General features: G+C 38.0%; 2 protein-coding genes across 3 annotated transcripts in view; both read right to left on the bottom strand.

Annotated features, from left to right (window-relative positions):
• LOC132148891 (E3 ubiquitin-protein ligase SMURF2-like) overlaps positions 1-11,343 on the bottom strand; it is a 58,754-nt gene extending 47,411 nt beyond the window's left edge. Inside the window, exon 1 of one of the 2 annotated variants that reach the window (XM_059557661.1) lies at positions 10,910-11,343. In XM_059557661.1, coding sequence (XP_059413644.1) covers positions 10,910-10,961 — 52 coding nt within the window. In that variant the 5' untranslated portion in view covers positions 10,962-11,343. The remainder of the gene's footprint in view (positions 1-10,909) is intronic. The other variant, XM_059557662.1, reaches the window with a different exon arrangement.
• Positions 11,344-12,663: 1,320 nt separating this feature from the next.
• Positions 12,664-16,324, bottom strand: LOC132148890 (importin subunit alpha-1-like). Its single transcript, XM_059557660.1, has 11 exons — positions 16,277-16,324; positions 16,022-16,126; positions 15,768-15,908; positions 15,578-15,663; positions 15,222-15,490; positions 15,035-15,129; positions 14,199-14,462; positions 13,886-14,119; positions 13,612-13,794; positions 13,183-13,332; positions 12,664-12,908 (listed from the first exon to the last, which is right to left on the bottom strand). The coding sequence occupies exons 2-11, from the start codon at positions 16,085-16,087 to the stop codon at positions 12,819-12,821; spliced, it is 1,578 nt and encodes a 525-aa protein (XP_059413643.1). The 5' UTR covers positions 16,088-16,126; positions 16,277-16,324; the 3' UTR covers positions 12,664-12,818.
• Positions 16,325-17,660: the final 1,336 nt, after the last annotated feature.

Below are 17,660 nucleotides of genomic sequence, written 5' to 3'. Positions count from 1 at the left end.
TTATTTTTGTTTTCACCTTTTTTTTAAAGTCACCGACTCTCAGTTTTCTCATCCTAATTTTACGAGTTGAAAGTTACAAAACAACACACGCACAGCGCTGACTGACTCTAATAAAAGCCAGGTGTTCTCAGTATCCGATCGACTCGGGTATTACACAAAGTGTTAAACAGACCAGGGACCCGAAGTAATAGATTGAGACTAGGGATGTGCACGGATAGTCGAACATTCGAATATTCGTTCTGCTCTAATTATTCGATAAATAAAAATGATATTCGAATTTCGCAAAAAAAAAAAAAAAAAAAAAAGTTCACAATAAAACCTAATTTGGTCACTTTCTGTGATTCTCCACGGCATATTTGAAGGTGTATGCAAGCAAATTCACATATCGCGCCTAATAAGGCGTGGAATAGGCTATGCGCGCCGCTTTCTCCTTCTTTCCAAAGCGCTCGGTCAGAAGCGCTCCTGAGGCGACGCGTTCTCTCCATGAAGACGCGGAACTTTCAGCAAAGGATAAATGGATTTGCAGCACAAAAAAAAAATCGCTTTCAGTAGCTCTGCTACTAAATTTATTTCAAAATGGCAATCCATATACAGCTATGATCAGCTGTTCCTTCATCTTGGCTGAGCTTTCAACGTTGTTAAGGGAAAGGATGAAGCTGAATGTTTAGTTCTTGTCACATGACCTGCGGTGCGCTCGCGGCATTCTGAAAGTTGAGATGTTTTTAACTCAATGCTGTTCGGACGCGCCTGAAAAAAAAACGGGACCGCGTCGCACCGCGATAAAACATTATGAGCGCGCATACCGCGCGCCTACATTGGAAATAACGAACTTGAGCATGCAAAAGACGCGATATGTGAACGCCCCCTAAAAGAACTGCGGTCTTCTAGTACTTCAAATATGCCGTGGAGAGTCACAGAAAGTGATCCAAGAACATTGTTGCAGCATCTCTCAAGCAACGAATAAACACAGCTAACTTGGAGAATGCAGTGAAAACTCCTCTTCTCGCGTCTGCCCTAGACCCTCGGCACAAACATCTCAGGTTTCTCGATGAAAACATGAGAGAAGTAAGAAAAAAAACTTTTTTGAACATTATCAGAACATTTTCCTTGATGCGAGTGGTGCGGATGCAGTCGCCACGATGAAGATGCAATGCTCACTCGTCGGAAAAGGCTGAGTCAGTTCTTCAGCGATGATTACAGAGAGTCCAGCCGAGACGAGTGGGGACAGTTCTTGCTGGAGCCATGTATTCCACCAGATGAGGATCCCATTCAGTGGTGAAACGAGAACACGAAGCGCTTCACAAAACTTATTCGCTTAGCACACCGTTATTTGTGAGTCCCGCCAACGTCTGTGCCGTCAGAGCACGTTTTCTCCGCGGCCGGCCTTATTGTTAACAGGCTAAGGAGCCGACTTTCCCCCGATCATGTTTACATGCCCGTATTTCTTAACAAGAACATTTGAAACAATAGAAAAAAAAAGCAAAAAAGATTTGCTGACAGTTTAAAAGTTAAGTGTAAGCTACATTCTGTACAATAGCCTAATTGCTGCAGGCTGCTTTACGTTTTTTCTTTGTTCACTTTTTTTTTTTTGCTTTTAATCTGTACTTTTGTTTGTTTGCACGCATTGTTAAAGGTTTTCAGCTACAAAACACGATGTGTAATGTTTAAGTTTATTGTAAGCTTGTTTAAAATGACAAAAACAAATGTTGCTGAAAAATAAAGTCTGACTCATTAAACTTAATTTAAATAAACGAATATCCGAATATTCGTTTTTTGTGAGCTCAAATATTCGAATGTGATATTTGTGGAAAACGCCCATCCCTAATTGAGACCCGACCAGGACCTGGCTGACCATTCAAAATAGAGCCCCGAACTCGTACAGATCCCGGGTCAGGTCTCTGGTCCTCCGTGTAGACCTCTACTACACACACACACTGGAGAGCATGTAACGCTCGCTGTGTCTTACTAATTGAGGACACAAACACATGAACATCATCTCCAGAACTGCTCCGAGAGTCACTTCAAGAGCATTTTACCGTTTGATTTGAGTAAAACTAATGTCACATCACATACACAGAACTGTAAGGTATTAGCAGCAACCCGTCAAAATAAAAGTCCGGTTTGATTTGAAGACATTGTGCCTAATACTATTTTTCAGTAGAATGTACATAGCCTACTGCAAATACTAAAATAAAACAAACATAATTTTTTAAAGGAATAATCACACAGCATTTTTTCCATTTTAATAGTAAATCCTCTTTGTTTGCCAAAATATTAAGTTTGCTTAATTGTTAAAAATGAAAATATAAATTAAATTAATGTGTTATGCCGTCATTTGCTAACAAGAAAACACAATTACGGGGGTGGGGGGGGGGTTATCATATGGCTACTTGAATTATTATTGAATGAATTAAGTTGTTTTATGCATTCAAATAATTAGACATGCTAAAACACAGAATTTGGTAACAATTAAAAATATGGCGAGAAAAAATAAAACATTTCATAGGGCACATTTACGCAGTCCTTATGATTTCTGTCAATTATTAATTATGAAAACAAATAATTACAAAAATAACATTAGCTAGAAGTTTAAAAAGCTAGATCAGAAAACAGCTCACATATTCCAAAGCAACTACAATGTGAAAAATTATTTATTTGTTTATAATTTTTTATTTATAAGTTGTAAATAAAAGAACTGGTACGTTTTACGAAGAAATACTACTGCTAAATTTTAAATTCAATTCAATGTGTAACTTGCCGTTTCATTGTTTCACACACACACACAAAATTCAATGCAGTTTAAACTGGATCTTCCAGCACGGAAGGCTTAATAAAATCTAGTTTGTCAAATGAAGATGTGTATTTTAGTCTATTGCCATTTATCACTTTAATTCCAGCTAGAGAGCAACCCAGCATGCTTTTCCAACTGTAAACCATTTACTGCCTCTATCTGATCAACACAGCATTACTTTCCCATCTGAATCACCCATAAACAGCATGTAGTTTAGCAGAGTTCATTTTCCTAGCAGTCCATCAGTGTCATCTACAATAAACAGCACTGCTCTTAAAGAACTAATGAATCCAATTGACCGACAAGAAGAATATGATAACAGCCAATTTTGAACTATTCGCATTCGCCAATAACCACATTTCTGACTTGAGAACCTGTATAGGATTTTACTTTAAATAAAAACAAGAATATATTTTATAGTTTTTTTTTAAAGTGTAAATCTAAAAAAATGTATTAAGGGTTGTGCTTAAACCAGAAACAGAACTAAACAAAACATATTTATATAACTAGTTACTTGACATTTAACTACTGACGAAATGGGTGGAACTCACAAAACCTGTCTAGATTAGGTCTTCAAGTCACCTTAGAAATACACTGTAATTCAAGGAAACAACCGGCAAAGTATTGACAAAACATCATGATATATTTTTTAAAAATGATTACAAATGAAAAAAAAAAATTCCAATTATTTGTCTTTTTTCCATGAACAACTTTCAGAAAATTCAAAGCAGGATTGGACTGGGTTGCTCTAGGACAGTTGTGTAATCCACAGATCGAATTTGGCAAAATGAGCTACAATATAATAATATTATGAAAATATCGAATTGACGATAAAGTGACAAATCTTTCCCAAAAGGTGGATTGCTTTGCTCCACAACTACTGACACAATCAAGTAGGTAGAGACACCAAAAAGAGAGATGCTTTTTTTTTTCAAGTAAAATGAGGCCTATAACCGGTATATAAAAATTCAGGCACTGTGCATTTAACAAAATCCCTATGCGCAGATATATGCATTATACACACAAATGTTTACCATTATAAATTTTTCTGCCGGACCACAAAACCGTGTGAAATGTCTTAAAAAAGTGGTTCCTGACCCACAGAATTAAAGCGTGCCAATGTCTCGCCAAATGTTTTTGTTTTCAGCCAGACATGCTGTGGAAGTCATATGCAGACTTGTCTCAGCTGGCATCGGACCACAAGCCAGATCCTGATCCTGGATCACATTTCCCCCAGTCCAATCTGGTCAATCAAGGTTTAAAAAAAAAAGGAGAAGGAAAGAGAAGGAAAAACAGACATCATTATTTGTGATAAACACACCTAAACACTCCTGGCATCTTGACACCTGGTCTGAAATATTGCTCAGCGCAGCGGTTAAACAGCCTGATTCTGCGATTGTCTCGCAGCGGTCTTGCTTATCTGGCAGTTGCAGTTCAGATGCAATGGCTTGTAAGCACAATCGTCTCTGCCTTTGCTTTGCAGCAGAGCAGCTGAACCAACAGGAAATCCAGTCTCAGTCTATTAATTGGTGGAACAATTTCAATCATTCGGTTGAGAGAAGGAAAACGTTTACAAATGGCGTGCATTTATTACATTTTCTTTTTGCCTGCTTTCGATTTATTGTTTTTTCTCCCCTCCTGCCCTTTAAACTCTCAGCTAGAATGCAATTCGGAAATTTGGCAGCCGAGTCGACAGCCATATGCAGCTAAACATGGTGTTTTTACCAGCCGCTCCGTCTGGAGACCCACATGAAATGACTTTCGTTTCATTCCATTAACTATTACATCACATTAGACAAAGACAGCAGTCTGATGCCTACAGATAGATACTCTACACTGAGTTTCTTTTCTAATATCAATGTTTGGACCCCAGCTATAGATAAGAATTTCATGTTGGACTAAGATTACAATAGCCGTGTTTCCACTGTCGGGCTAAAAGCGGGCGTGCTAGCGCGTGCCAGGGTCAGTCGCGTTTCCACTGTCACTTCCAGTCCTTGATCGTGCCTTGTAGGGGCTTTCTCGGGGCCAACGGCCAGGGTTTTTTGGCCCGACGAAAACCTTGGGCCAAAGCGGGCCAGCTGGGGTTAGAGGAGTGGTTCTGAACAAAGGCTGAGTTTCTCTGCGTCTGGAGAGCATCAGCTCCATTGGATCATTTCAGAAAGATAACAGCAATAACACCAGCATTAAAAACATTGTAAAATAAATTGAGCTCAAAACTCACTCTTAGTAAGCAGCGAGTGTTTGAAATAACTTGATCCAATGTGGATTATAATCACAAAACAACGCAGAAATATTTATAAGCGATGTAAAAGACTGTGCACGCTAAACATTAACGTTACCATAGTAAACATGGTAAATGCAACCAGGAGAAATCAGACATCAGCTTCTTATTCTCTATGACAATCGTGTAATTATTTAGTAACTTAACATTATCTGTCATAATTCTCGTCTCAAGAGTTTAGCTCCACGTTTCCTATCAAAAAAAATATAATAAAGTTTTTTGTTCGGGAGCTTTTATTAAAATAGAGATATTATCTTTCATTCTTAATGTGACGTATATAGGATACTGTGGCTACAAATAAACAGAAACAGACTTGACTGAATAAGTAGGCTATTTTCATAAGCATTAAAAATAAATAAAATAGAAATACATTTATTTCTGTGTGATTAATTTTGAGTCCTGATAAATTAATTCATTATGATCAATGTATCACTTATTCTATAGTAAAACATCGATGCTTTTGAATTTGATAATTTAAAGCATGCAAACAAACGGCCGCTTTTATCGTGTTCGTTTTGTGATCGTGCTAGTTCCAGTGACTTATTTCTTAGTTTTCTGATAACCTCTCTTTGTTGGTGAAAAGACGAGGTTGCGTGACGTTGTTCCTGAGAGGCGTGTGAAGGGCCGGTTTTAGTGTAGTGCAGTGGAGCTACTGGCCGAGGCTATTAGCCCCGCCCGGCCCATTTTAAGCCCTGGCTTGCACTGGCCCAACAGTGGAAATTTGGCTATTGTATCCTTGCAGTCAGCGTAACCCAATTTACTTCAGTAATATGATGCATCTCTGAGAGTAACATGAGCAAAACCAATGTTGTGCAGGATTTGCTTGGGGGAGGGGCTGAAAAACAAGAGGGCTTGATGATGTCACCCAACAAGGAAATTCGTTTCAGAGGTGACGCAAACTATTACATTTTGATTAAAGATTACGAAGCCAAATGCTTGTTCAAATGCTTTAGAATTTTTTTTTAAAACCTAAAACGCTAGGCTTCCTATAGACTTTTTATTAAATCTGGAAGTAACAATACAAGGACACTATTTATGCTAAATCAAGCCCAGACAACTATAATTGTAACATACAACTGAACAGAGGCATAAAGTGAAACAGAGAAGGAAATGACAAGGAGATGCCAAACCATGAGTCACACAACAAACCTCTGAATGACAATGCTTCTCAGAGTGAGATGAAAGGCATATCCCTGGCCTTACCTTGTCGTAGTCACACTGAATGTATGACAGAAGTGATGGATAACTTTAGGGAATTCCACACACAAAATCTTCAGCTCTGTGGATATGACAAATTTTCATCTTTTTTTTTTTTATAAGTCCTTTCCTTCTGCATCTTCTACATGCGTTCAACTAAAAAGACGAATGTCGTCAGACTTAAAAATATATATATATATATTTTAGCATAATGACAATAAAGCCTATTCATTAGACCTTTGAGATTTTTACATTTTAAAATTATTTTCATGACAATTAAACATGCTTGCCACAAAATCTTGTTACTGTAATGCAGCCATGCTGAATTTGTGTGTAATTCCCATAATTCTCAATGGTGATTCTAATCCTACCTATTACACAGTATTTTTGTAATCACAATAAATTAATAGCGAAATAAAATGCTTAAGGATGTATGATAACAATTTTAATAATATACTTTGATAATAACTAAGTACTGCAGTAATATTTTTTGTTTTTTAGAGATGGTTGATGCCATTTACTTTGCTTTTGACCTGATACCAAGAACTATTAAGCACAAGCACAGACTTTTTTGGGGGGCGGTTTCTGAGGATAACATAGGTAATAATAACCATTATATTTAAAAGCCACCTTTAATAATCCAAAAACAGTCATACCAAAATGACTTATATTTCAAGATCAATCCATCCCGTTTATTTTACATTATAGCAATGAGAAAGCAATAGCTAAAATTTGAAATGGATCTAAAATAAAGTTCATTTCCTTTAAGCAAAAGATGATTTCATTTGATATAGACTAAATCCAAACAGGCTTTGTGAGATTCACACATACTGTCAGTAGCTAAATGTCAAGTAACTAGTTATGCAAATGTTGCAATAACAAGTAAATGTAACTGAAGAACTAAAGCAGAGATCCTGAGATTACAATCTCGTCTACCACCATGGAGCAAGACACTTAACCTAAAGCTACTCCAAAGGGACGTGAAGTCAATGCAGTCCAGACCTAAAATAAAACAATGATGAATCTGTATCAATCCACACAAGCAATCTTTTTAAAGGGTAAGGGGAGTCTTTTTGATTTCCTCAGTGAATTTGCATTCCACAGATGCCCCTCGTCACCACAAAATACCCGAGTCATGATATCAGCTATTAACCATCAGAAACAGACGCTGAACAGTAGTCTGCTGCAGTAAACAAGACTACAGCTCTAATTGTCCTCTCCTCTCCACCTCATTTCATCAGACACAGCGCAAGCTTCAATATTTAATTTGGCTGCTCGCGACGAGTGGAAAGACTTGGAATTTGCCGGAGAGCTGATCCTGGAGGCACATCAAACATGGCCGCGCTCCTCTGTCTCAACATCCCCTAGTGTATGTTTAGCAGTTTGCATCAAAACCACTCAAACTAAATAAAAGTGACCTAGAGGATCACAGCAGAAATGTTGTCATCTGTTAGCAACAAGACCAAGATGGTTTCAGAAAGCACGAGATCCTCCTCACCTTCCAACACGATTCAGTAAGCAAGAAAGAATTAGCTTAGCTGTACTCGAGTGTTTATACAAAGCATTGGTTTAAAGATTTAGCTCACCCCAACAATTGAAATTCTGTCATTTACTCACCCCTGTGTCTTTCGAAACCTGTACGAGTTTCTTTTGTGGAACACAAAAGAACATATTTATATTAATCTGCTCTTTTCCATTCAAACGGAATGGCCATTGTATAGCTTCAGAAGACTTGAAATACAACTCACAAGTTACTTTTAATGGTGCATTATTGGGATTTTTTTTGTGCTTAGCTTGATGTTCTCGTTTTGTGCTCCACAGAAGAAGAAAAAAAAAGTCGTACAGGTTTGGAAAGATGTGAGGGTGAATAAATTAAGTTTGATTTCTGGGACAACAAGCCTTTTACGTAATAAAGAATAATGACAAAATGGTACAAAGTAAAAAAGAGTGTAAGATCACTAGGAAGTGGACATAGTTAAAAGTGGGCTCAGGAATCAAGTAGCCTAAAGAAGCTGTACATTACACAGATTTGTTTGTGTAACGTAATAGGTTTCTACACCAAATTTAAATCTACATGTGCAACAGCCATTGTGAAAAGGTTTTAATACTAAAAGAAACACATCAGAGAGACATTAAAATGCTTTCAACCAATCAGGACGTCTTGATTCCAGAAAAATGAGCTGCATTGTGGTGCAACTAGGTTAATCTCTTATATTTTGCAGCACTGGGAGCCGGAGGGAAGCTGTGAGATGACAGCAGGTCAGTCATTGTAAAAGTTTTATCCTCATTCCAACCCACAGCGCAGTGAAAATAGCTCATTTAAAGGTGCAACAGCAACTAGGGAGGAAAATGAGCTCTTTCTATATGTGAGAGCCAGACATCTCTAGAGCCCCACAGACGAATCTCCCAGTCTCACAGACTGCTGCTTCCTCCCACAACCGCACCGCTGGGTCATGATGAATACTACAACATTCTGCTGCATACTTGGAGGCTGATTTCACTGCACGGTATGCTTCATTGTGGAAAGCACTCCCTGAGGTCACCAACAAAATCTTTCATAGAGCCAGTCTGACCATTGGGTTGACCAATCATTTTCGTCGACATTCACATCTTTGGTTCTTCAACATCTGGTCTCAGGACCATTTGGTGGGTCTTGAAAGAACATCACCCAACAACAACACAACTAAGAGTTCAACAGGAAACAGCAGTGCTCACAGGAAACACAACTTACTTATTGTTTGCATAAATTGCTCATCTTTTATGCAACAGACTTTCATTATGAAGTAAAAAAAAATAATTTTAAATTAAAATGTAATATTCACAGCAGGCCAAATAAACTTGAAAAATATTGGTGATTATTAGTGTAATATCCATAACGCATACTATGCATGGCTCAAGGATAAGGATTTTTTTCCACTGTCCTGGTCGGGCCAGTGGTTCAGTTTTTTTTACTGGCCCTGCCACACACACACACACACAAATACATTAAAAGTGTTGTTATTGTTGTTGATCCATGTTACCATGCATTCTGATAAATAAGCTTATATGACACCAACATTATAAGATTATAATAAATAAGAACAAATCACAAGCAATAGCAGTAATAATAAAACCACTGCTTAAGATTTTTAGATTTGGAGGTGTTCAAGTACAGATATGAAATACTTAAATGTAAAATAACATTGCATATTCTTTACTGTATAAATATAAAGATTAATCTTTTATATTGTATGTGTATAATGCCTTAAGCTTTGTGTGCTTTTCATGTCTTCTAATGCTTTTAAATTGACTGAATGCTTAAATGGGCAAAGCTTTAAAAACATGTGCAAATATAACTAACGATTAATCGCATGCAAAATAAAAGTTGTTTACATAATATACGGGTATATATAAATGCACACACATGCACGTATATATTTAAGACTAATATGTTTATATATTAAATATTTTTATAAATATATGCATGTAAATATCTCCAAAATATATACATGCATGTGTGTATATTTATATACACATAATAAATAAACACACAGAACCAGATTAATTATTTGACGGCACTAGTGGGGAGGACACAGGGCACAGCAATTCTCAATAAGACCAGTGACAAATCCATCTACTGTCCAAAACTGGCCCCAGGGCCATTTAATCATACATTGGTTAAAACATTTAAACATCTTTAATAATTAAATAAACCTGTACTGCACAGGTACAGATGATAACATTGTGAAGATTCATAGTACTCACAAATTACAGTGTGACCTGCTTTTATATATATATACCCAATTCAAAGATTTAAGTTCGAAATACTATTTACTACTTTGACAACAATAACTAAGAAATAACAAAAGCATATACAGTATGGATATTTTAATAAATTAAACATGTAAATAACTGCAATTTGTAAACAAATGCCAACAATAACTAGGACAAAGGTGCAGAAAAAAAAAACAGATTTATCAGTAGAGCTATATTAAGAAACCGTTAAAGATACAAAATATCGGTCAGTATAACGTTACTAACACCCAGTTATATTTACCAGTGTAGTCACGCGACAATATTTGGTTAATCCCCACTAACCAGTAAGATAATTAGTGTAATAGTTTACAGAGCCACATGGTACAAACATTTCCAATACAAAAATGAGATTAAACAGCCTAGCGTAAGTGATTAACACAACACCCACATTTTTTATTTTATTTGATTTGGCAAATCACTGCATAAAAAGTAACATTACGCATTAAATTCGCGCGTTCGGTAACGTTAAATAAGTAACTTATGAACAATTTACGTCAATAAGCCACACTATTCGCAGCGCCAATGGCTAATCTTAAAACACCGATCAGCGAGTATGTGGCGAAGTGTATTCGTTTTAATAAATACGTTAACGACACTGGCGACCAACTTAAACAATGAACGCAAAATAAATGGAGATTATTGCGTTCGCGCGGCTCCGTTATAACGTTACACAGACTGGCTAACATCATACACGGCATACGCCATAAAGTAAGTATTATTTGGATATTAGTCCTACTAAACAGAAGCCCACATGTAAAGATTGAAACCCACGATGACTTACAGCAATAGCTGCTAGCCAGCTAGCCAGTTTCAGATGAAACTCTACGATGGGACAAATTCCTTACCTGTTAAACGTAACTTAACGGGCCCGTTTCTTCTAACTCCTTGATTAGACATGTCCTTGACCCTTATCCCGGCTGATTATTACAGAAAACGAGTCGAATGTGCTGTAGAGTTGCTTTCTGGTTGCCCTCAACGCCAGTTTCACAGTGAACAGAAAATAATGGAGTCACGGTGCTGTGGCCCGGATGTGCACAGCCCTGCCATGTCTACATACATAAACACACGCTCGCGCCGCGGCTTTCACGCGCTCCTCGTAGTTCTACCAAACCTACGTCCCCTCAAACAATCCGCTTACAAAGACCTCCAGAAGCTCTTCGCATGTCCCCGCACGGGTTCTGCTGCCGGTGCAGCGAGACCTCGAGGGAAAAGTAGTATCGCTACAGGCGACGGAATTGAGGAAATGTGGTTTGTAGGGTGTCTGGCATCTGCTGAGCCACTAAAACCGCCCAGTGTGACATCACACCCACTTCTTTTTCATAGCGCTCGCTGATCCTCACTTACATACACTCACCTAAACCCCCTTTCGCCTTCAGAACTGCCTTAATTCTGAGGCGCTGAAAGCATTCTTTAGAAATGTTGGCCCATATTGATAGGATAGCATCGTGCAGTTGATGGAGATTTGTGTAATGCACATCCAGGGCACGAAGCTCCCGTTCCACCACATTCCAAAGATGCTCTATTGGGTTGAGATCTGGTGACTGTGGGGGCCATTTTAGTACAGTGAACTCATTGTCATGTTCAAGAAACCAATTTGAAATGATTCGAGCTTTGTGACATGGTGCATTTTCCTGCTGGAAATAGCCATCAGAGGATGGGTACATGGTGGTCATAAAGGGATGGACATGGTCAGAAACACCGTGGCATTTAAACGATGCCCAATTGGCACTAAGGGGCCTAAAGTGTGCCAAGAAAACATCCCCCACACCATTACACCACCACCACCACCACCAGCCTGCACAGTGGTAACAAGGCATGATGGATCCATGTTCTCATTCGGTTTATGCCAAATTCTGACTCTACCATCTGAATGTCTCAACAGAAATCCAGACTCATCAGACCAGGCAACATTTTTTTTCAGTCTTCAACTGTCCAATTTTAGTGAGCTCGTGCAAATTGTAGCCTCTTTTTCCTATTTTTTAGTGGAGATGAGTGGTACCCGGTGGGGTATTCTGCTTTTGTAGCCCATCCACCTCAAGGTTGTGCGTGTTGTGGCTTCACAAATGCTTTGCTGCATACCTCGGTTGTAACGAGTGGTTATTTCAGTCAAAGTGGCTTTTCTCTCAGCTTGAATCAGTCGGCCCATTCTCCTCTGACCTCTAGCATCAACAAGGCATTTTCACCCACAGGACTGCCGCATACTGGATGTATTTCCCTTTTCACACCATTCTTCGTATACCCTAGAAATGGTTGTGCGTGAAAATCTCAGTAACTGAGCAGATTGTGAAACACTCAGACTGGCCCGTCTGGCACAAACAACCATGCCATGCTCAAAATTGCTTAAATCACCTTTCTTTCCCATTCTGACATTCAGTTTGGAGTTCAGGAGATTGTCTTGACCAGGACCACACCCCTAAATGCATTGAAGCAACTGCCATGTGATTGGTTGATTAGATAATTGCATTAATGAGAAATTGAACAGGTGTTCCTAATAATCCTTTAGGTGAGTGTATATATATCTGCTGGACTGGAATCACTCATTTGTTTAGACTTCAAATCTTTGATAACGAAGATACACACACGAATGAAAAACCACTGGTTCTTTTCCATTTTTTATTTACAACAAATAAAATTGAAACAGATTTGTATGTACAACTCAGAACATGAGGTCCTCACAAAAGACAAACATGAACAAGACAAGTGTTGGGCAGAAATGTTCAGAACAATCATACGAATATACCACAGTTTATAGAATTAGAAGTTGAAAGTGCTTTGGTTTTCATTGATTTGGAACGCATAGCCGTCGGTCGTCACTTCGGGGGCAACGCATTCGTCCTCTTCCTCCTGAGAAACAGAAATAAAAGCATCACTTTAGGAAAAGCAGGTTTTCTAAGAAATATAAGAAACAAAAAGCACGAGGAAAGCTAGTCAAACCACTTTGAAGAAGCTGAGAGAGACTTCTTGAGTCAATTATTAACATGCACCTACACGATGCATAATATGGTCCATAGATGTGGGTTTTTTTTGAGAGAGATTTTTTATGTTGGTCACATTCTTTGCACGTGGCTAATGAAGGGATTCTGATAATGCATGACCATGCATTTAACGTTCAACTAACCTCTCCAGAGAAGTACTTCTCAATGAGGTTGAGGGAGGCCCTGTAGACCATTTCATTTTCGTGGGACTGCAAAGCTTCGATTTTGTCCAGGCCGCCACATTCCTCGATCATCAGGGACAGCTTTTCGACCTCACCAATCTTTTCGCCAGCCTAAAAAAAAAAAAAGACAACAATGAATAAAATGGCAGGTTTGACGCCGAACATGTAAAATAAGTAAATATAATCCCATATTTAAAGTTATGATGGAACTATTGTCATGTACATCCAAGAGAAACATTATGGAGGTAAAGAAATAAAATAATGTATGTTCTATGCATCAGTTTTTCCTGAGACTTGGGCCAACAATTCATCTGTGCAGGTCTCAAGATATATAACATGCATTCAGAAAATAGATGGCGTGACTTCTTCCATGTCAAAAGAAAATCATACCAAAAAGATATTGCTGATTGCATCCAAGATGACAAGAATAGTTTTGCTGTCTTTAGTGGAGAGCAGGTTCAACAAGGGTTCTAGTACATTGGCCTGAACGAGGAAAACCACTTGCTCTACTGTGCCTCCGCTGGTGTAGTTGGTCACTGCCCACACGGCCTCCTTCTGGGTCTTGTAGTCACCCTGCAGAAATATGGGAGAAAAAGGAGTTCAAAATAAATCATGGACACAGCTTCACGCACAAGTGTTTGATTGTATTCTTGTGGCAACGTACCCGTCTGAGAACTTCCACCAGGTAAGGCACAATGCCAGCATTGATGACCTCCTGAATCTGATAGTCTCTGCCAGCCGTGATGTTGGACAGGGTCCAGGACGCCTCCTTTTGAATGTTATTCTTATGGTGGCGCAGCAGAGCTGGGAACATGGAAAGAGTGCCAGCGTCGAGCACCACCTGGGTCTGTTCATCTGTACCAGTGACGATGTTACCAATGGAACGCAGTGAAGGGGTCTATGGGAAAACAAACATTTAATTAAATATTTAATCTTGTTTTAAATATAATTTTGAGCATATCACTACTTCAAGTTACCACAATGGAAAGCTCCCCTGATCCCAGCAGCTGCACCAGTCGAGGAACCACGCCAGCTTCCACCACAACCTCGATCCTATCATTGGGTCCATCGGTCAGGTATGAGATTGCCCAGCAGGTGTCCGCTAACACCTCCTTATCTTCATGATGCAGAAGGCGGATTAGAGTTGGCAGCATCTGTTTCACGGAGTCCAGAGGAGGTGCAGGGTTCTTGTTGCGGCACAGGTTTGACAGGGTCCAGGTGACGTTCCTCAGGTAACCAGACTGCAGAACAAGAAAGACTAGTCAGGAAAAAAATTACTGAAGCTTTGAGGCCACCTTCTGGTAAAGGATACCCACTACAATTTAAATAGCGGTTTAAAATCAATAGTGCTGAACACCAAAATATATAAATAAAAAAAAAATCCAATTAATTAAACTATGAAACATTAAAATTGTAAAATCATCATGAACTGTTTTACAATCTGTAAAAGCGGTGTTCAAAATTCTTTTGTACATCCATTAACACACACAAAATTGTTAAGAATCGATAAAACGATCCAGTTAAGAATCAATTAAAAAGTCAGCTTATTTAAAATAGTAAAGATTTATTATAAATAGTTTAATTTAATTAAAAATAAATCTTTTTTTTTTTTATGAAAGGTTAATTTAATAAATATTTTCATCATTAAAAAAATAAAACATCTAAATGTGTAATATTTAAACCATATACACACACACATATACATACACAATTTCCATATTTAATGAGTAAACACTAATCTTATATTTTAAATCAATTTAAAAGAACCATCTTGTATTAAAAAAATAAATAAAAATAATCATCATCATCTTACAGGAAATACAGAGAAATCAGGAACAGCCAGCAGAGCTAAGAGGGGGGCAACCGCACCATGTTTAATGACTTTATCTCTGTATGCAGAGCCATCACCTACACGGACAAAAGAGCAAAAATAAATTCACACAACCAGGTCAACAAAAATCACTACATCTCATTGAACAGAGATGCTACTGGCCACCCACCAGCAATGTTTCCGAGGGCCCAGACTGCCTGCTCGCTGATATGAGCGTGTGGTGAAGAGATGAGGCCGATGAAGGCTGGGACGGCCCCTCCCTGGACCACAGCGCTGGTCTGATCAGATGTCCCAGACGCAATGTTAGTCAGAGCCCAGGCTGCCTCAAACTGTATGGGAGGAGATTCAACCAAGCTCAGGAAGCTCACGAACTTGGGAATCAGACCAGCACTGATGATACGGTCAATAGGTGGATGCCTCTCCCTTGACAACAACTTCCTGCATTTCAGATGGACAAATCATATGTAAAACAGTTTAAATGAATGCATATTTCGGTGCATGCAAATGCCATCTTTTAGGCTCTACCTGGCAGCTTGGGTGGCCTGGACCTGAGTCTCCAAGTTATTACTGTTCACACCATTTACAATCTCCTCCACCGTCCAGTGCGGAGCCTGGTCAAACACAATCATGTCTAATGACGACTAATACCTAAATATCATATACATTCATCAGCACCGAATAATAACGTGCTGAATTAATAAGGATCCTCACATACCTGACAGTTCTGGCTCTTCTCTTGAAGAGGAGAGGTGGCCTCGTCCGCTAGACTGCTCACGTTTCTCCTCTTCAACATCTGCTCGTCTTTCTTTGATTTGCGAAGTTCAACATTGACTTCGACCCTTCGACGTCTCAGCTCCTGCATTAAAGCATTCGGCATCTTTTATTTATCTTTTACTGCGGCACATTTGAAAGAAAACAATCGATATAAACGCTTTTTCTTTTGTTTTATCGTTTTGCAAAGTTACTTACAGTTGCATCTTTCCCTTTGTTTTTGAACTGAGTGAGTCGGGCGCTGTTCTCATTAGCAGAAGACATTTTAATGAGGTCTGATTAATCACAGTGTAATATCGCAACCTGAAACAGTGAAACACGGTTGCGAAAATATCAACATACGTTGTATCACACGCAGTTCTGAAATTAGATACATAAGAATAAAAACTACATAAAATTATAATATAATATATTAAAGTATAATAATTATAAATCTACTAAAGAGACACTTACCTTTCTTTCTGACCGAGGGACTGTGGCGGTGGAAGTATGAAACAGACCTTTAAATTCGCTCTAAGAAGATTCTCATTGGTCCGTTCGAGCAAAAGCATTTTCCTATTGGACCGTTTTGAAAAATCACACTGCTGGCGTGGGGACGGAGCTGACGTATTAACGCGAGATTTGGCGAGAACGCCAAATAAGATTTCTTTTTAGTTTATCTAAGGGTGTTTTATTTTTTTTAAGGGTGTCATTTAATCATTTAGAAAGAAATGACCTTCGAATAAACATGTTATTGTATAAACACTTAATTTGTTTATTTAGGATTTTTCATATTTGACATTTTTATTATTGACATCGGCTCATCTGAATTAATGACCTCTTATAAATATTTATGACGGGTTGTTTACAAAAACCTGATTATTTAAAAAGTTTTCAGTTAACTCTGGAGTAGTGGTTTCAAATAGTTTTTATTTATTTATTTTTATTTTAACCCACTGTTTAAATCATGACATTAAACAATACTGCAGTTTGTGTGAATATAAAGGCTGTTAAAGGATGTGCTGTGCTGGTATGATTATTAAATATACTGTTTCTGTTTGAAATAAAAAATAAATCTGTATAAAGCACTTTGGAAATTTACGTGTGACAAGGGGCGGAGCTAAACAGCTCTAAGCTTAGTTCTGATTGGTCAGCAGCGACCACGCGTGGCTTTCTCAAATTTAAAAAAATTATGATGGAAGAGAAGAAAGAGAGCCTTTGACACCACGCGTTACAGTATACAGAACGCATTGTTTACTGAAAATAAAAAGGTATTTAGTATTCCTGTAAATTAAACAACCCTTCTTTGGCGTAATTATAATTTTTATAATAGGCAATTATTTGTTTGATAGTCAAAGCGACTCAGAAACCAGTTAATGGTAACACACAACTTGCCAGTTGTAAATGAAACTTTTAATTCATTAAATCAATTCATTAGACTACGATTTGAAGATCATACGTGTATAAGCATAGGATTCTATGTTTGAAACAAATGATCCAAAATATACAAACAAATAAGAGAAATAAGTCTTTATAGAAGTATTGTAATTCTATTAAGATCAGAGATAGGAACAAAACATGGTTATTGCCATACAAATTCTGTAAGATGGGAAAAGTGCACTTTAAAAATATAACACACAAAAAAAGGTACTGTAATTAGAATATCCTTAACTATAATCATGAGAAAATATGTGGTTCATTTTGTGCCTTTTAACACCAAAATCTAGACAAAACATTAAGAATCGTGTTAGATCATTTATGTATCTAGAAATACACCATCTTAAAAAAGAAATCCAGTAGGATTATTATTTTTTTAATCTGAACTGCCAGATTGTTTAGGGGTCTAAACGTTTTCAAA

This window comes from Carassius carassius, chromosome 9, assembly GCF_963082965.1.
Source record: "Carassius carassius chromosome 9, fCarCar2.1, whole genome shotgun sequence".
Classification (NCBI taxonomy): Eukaryota; Metazoa; Chordata; class Actinopteri; order Cypriniformes; family Cyprinidae; genus Carassius; species Carassius carassius.
Note: the sequence above shows the minus strand (reverse complement) of the source record. Positions and strands in the feature narration are given on the sequence as shown.

Coding starts and splice junctions, on each gene's coding strand:
- LOC132148890 (XM_059557660.1), bottom strand. CDS start 16,087: ATGTCTTCTGCTAATGAGAACAGCGCCCGACTCACTCAGTTCAAAAAC. Junction 15,909..16,021: donor ACAAAGGGAAAGATGCAACT/GTAAGTAACTTT, acceptor GCTTTAATGCAG/GAGCTGAGACGTCGAAGGGT. Junction 14,120..14,198: donor CAGGGGAGCTTTCCATTGTG/GTAACTTGAAGT, acceptor GTTTTCCCATAG/ACCCCTTCACTGCGTTCCAT.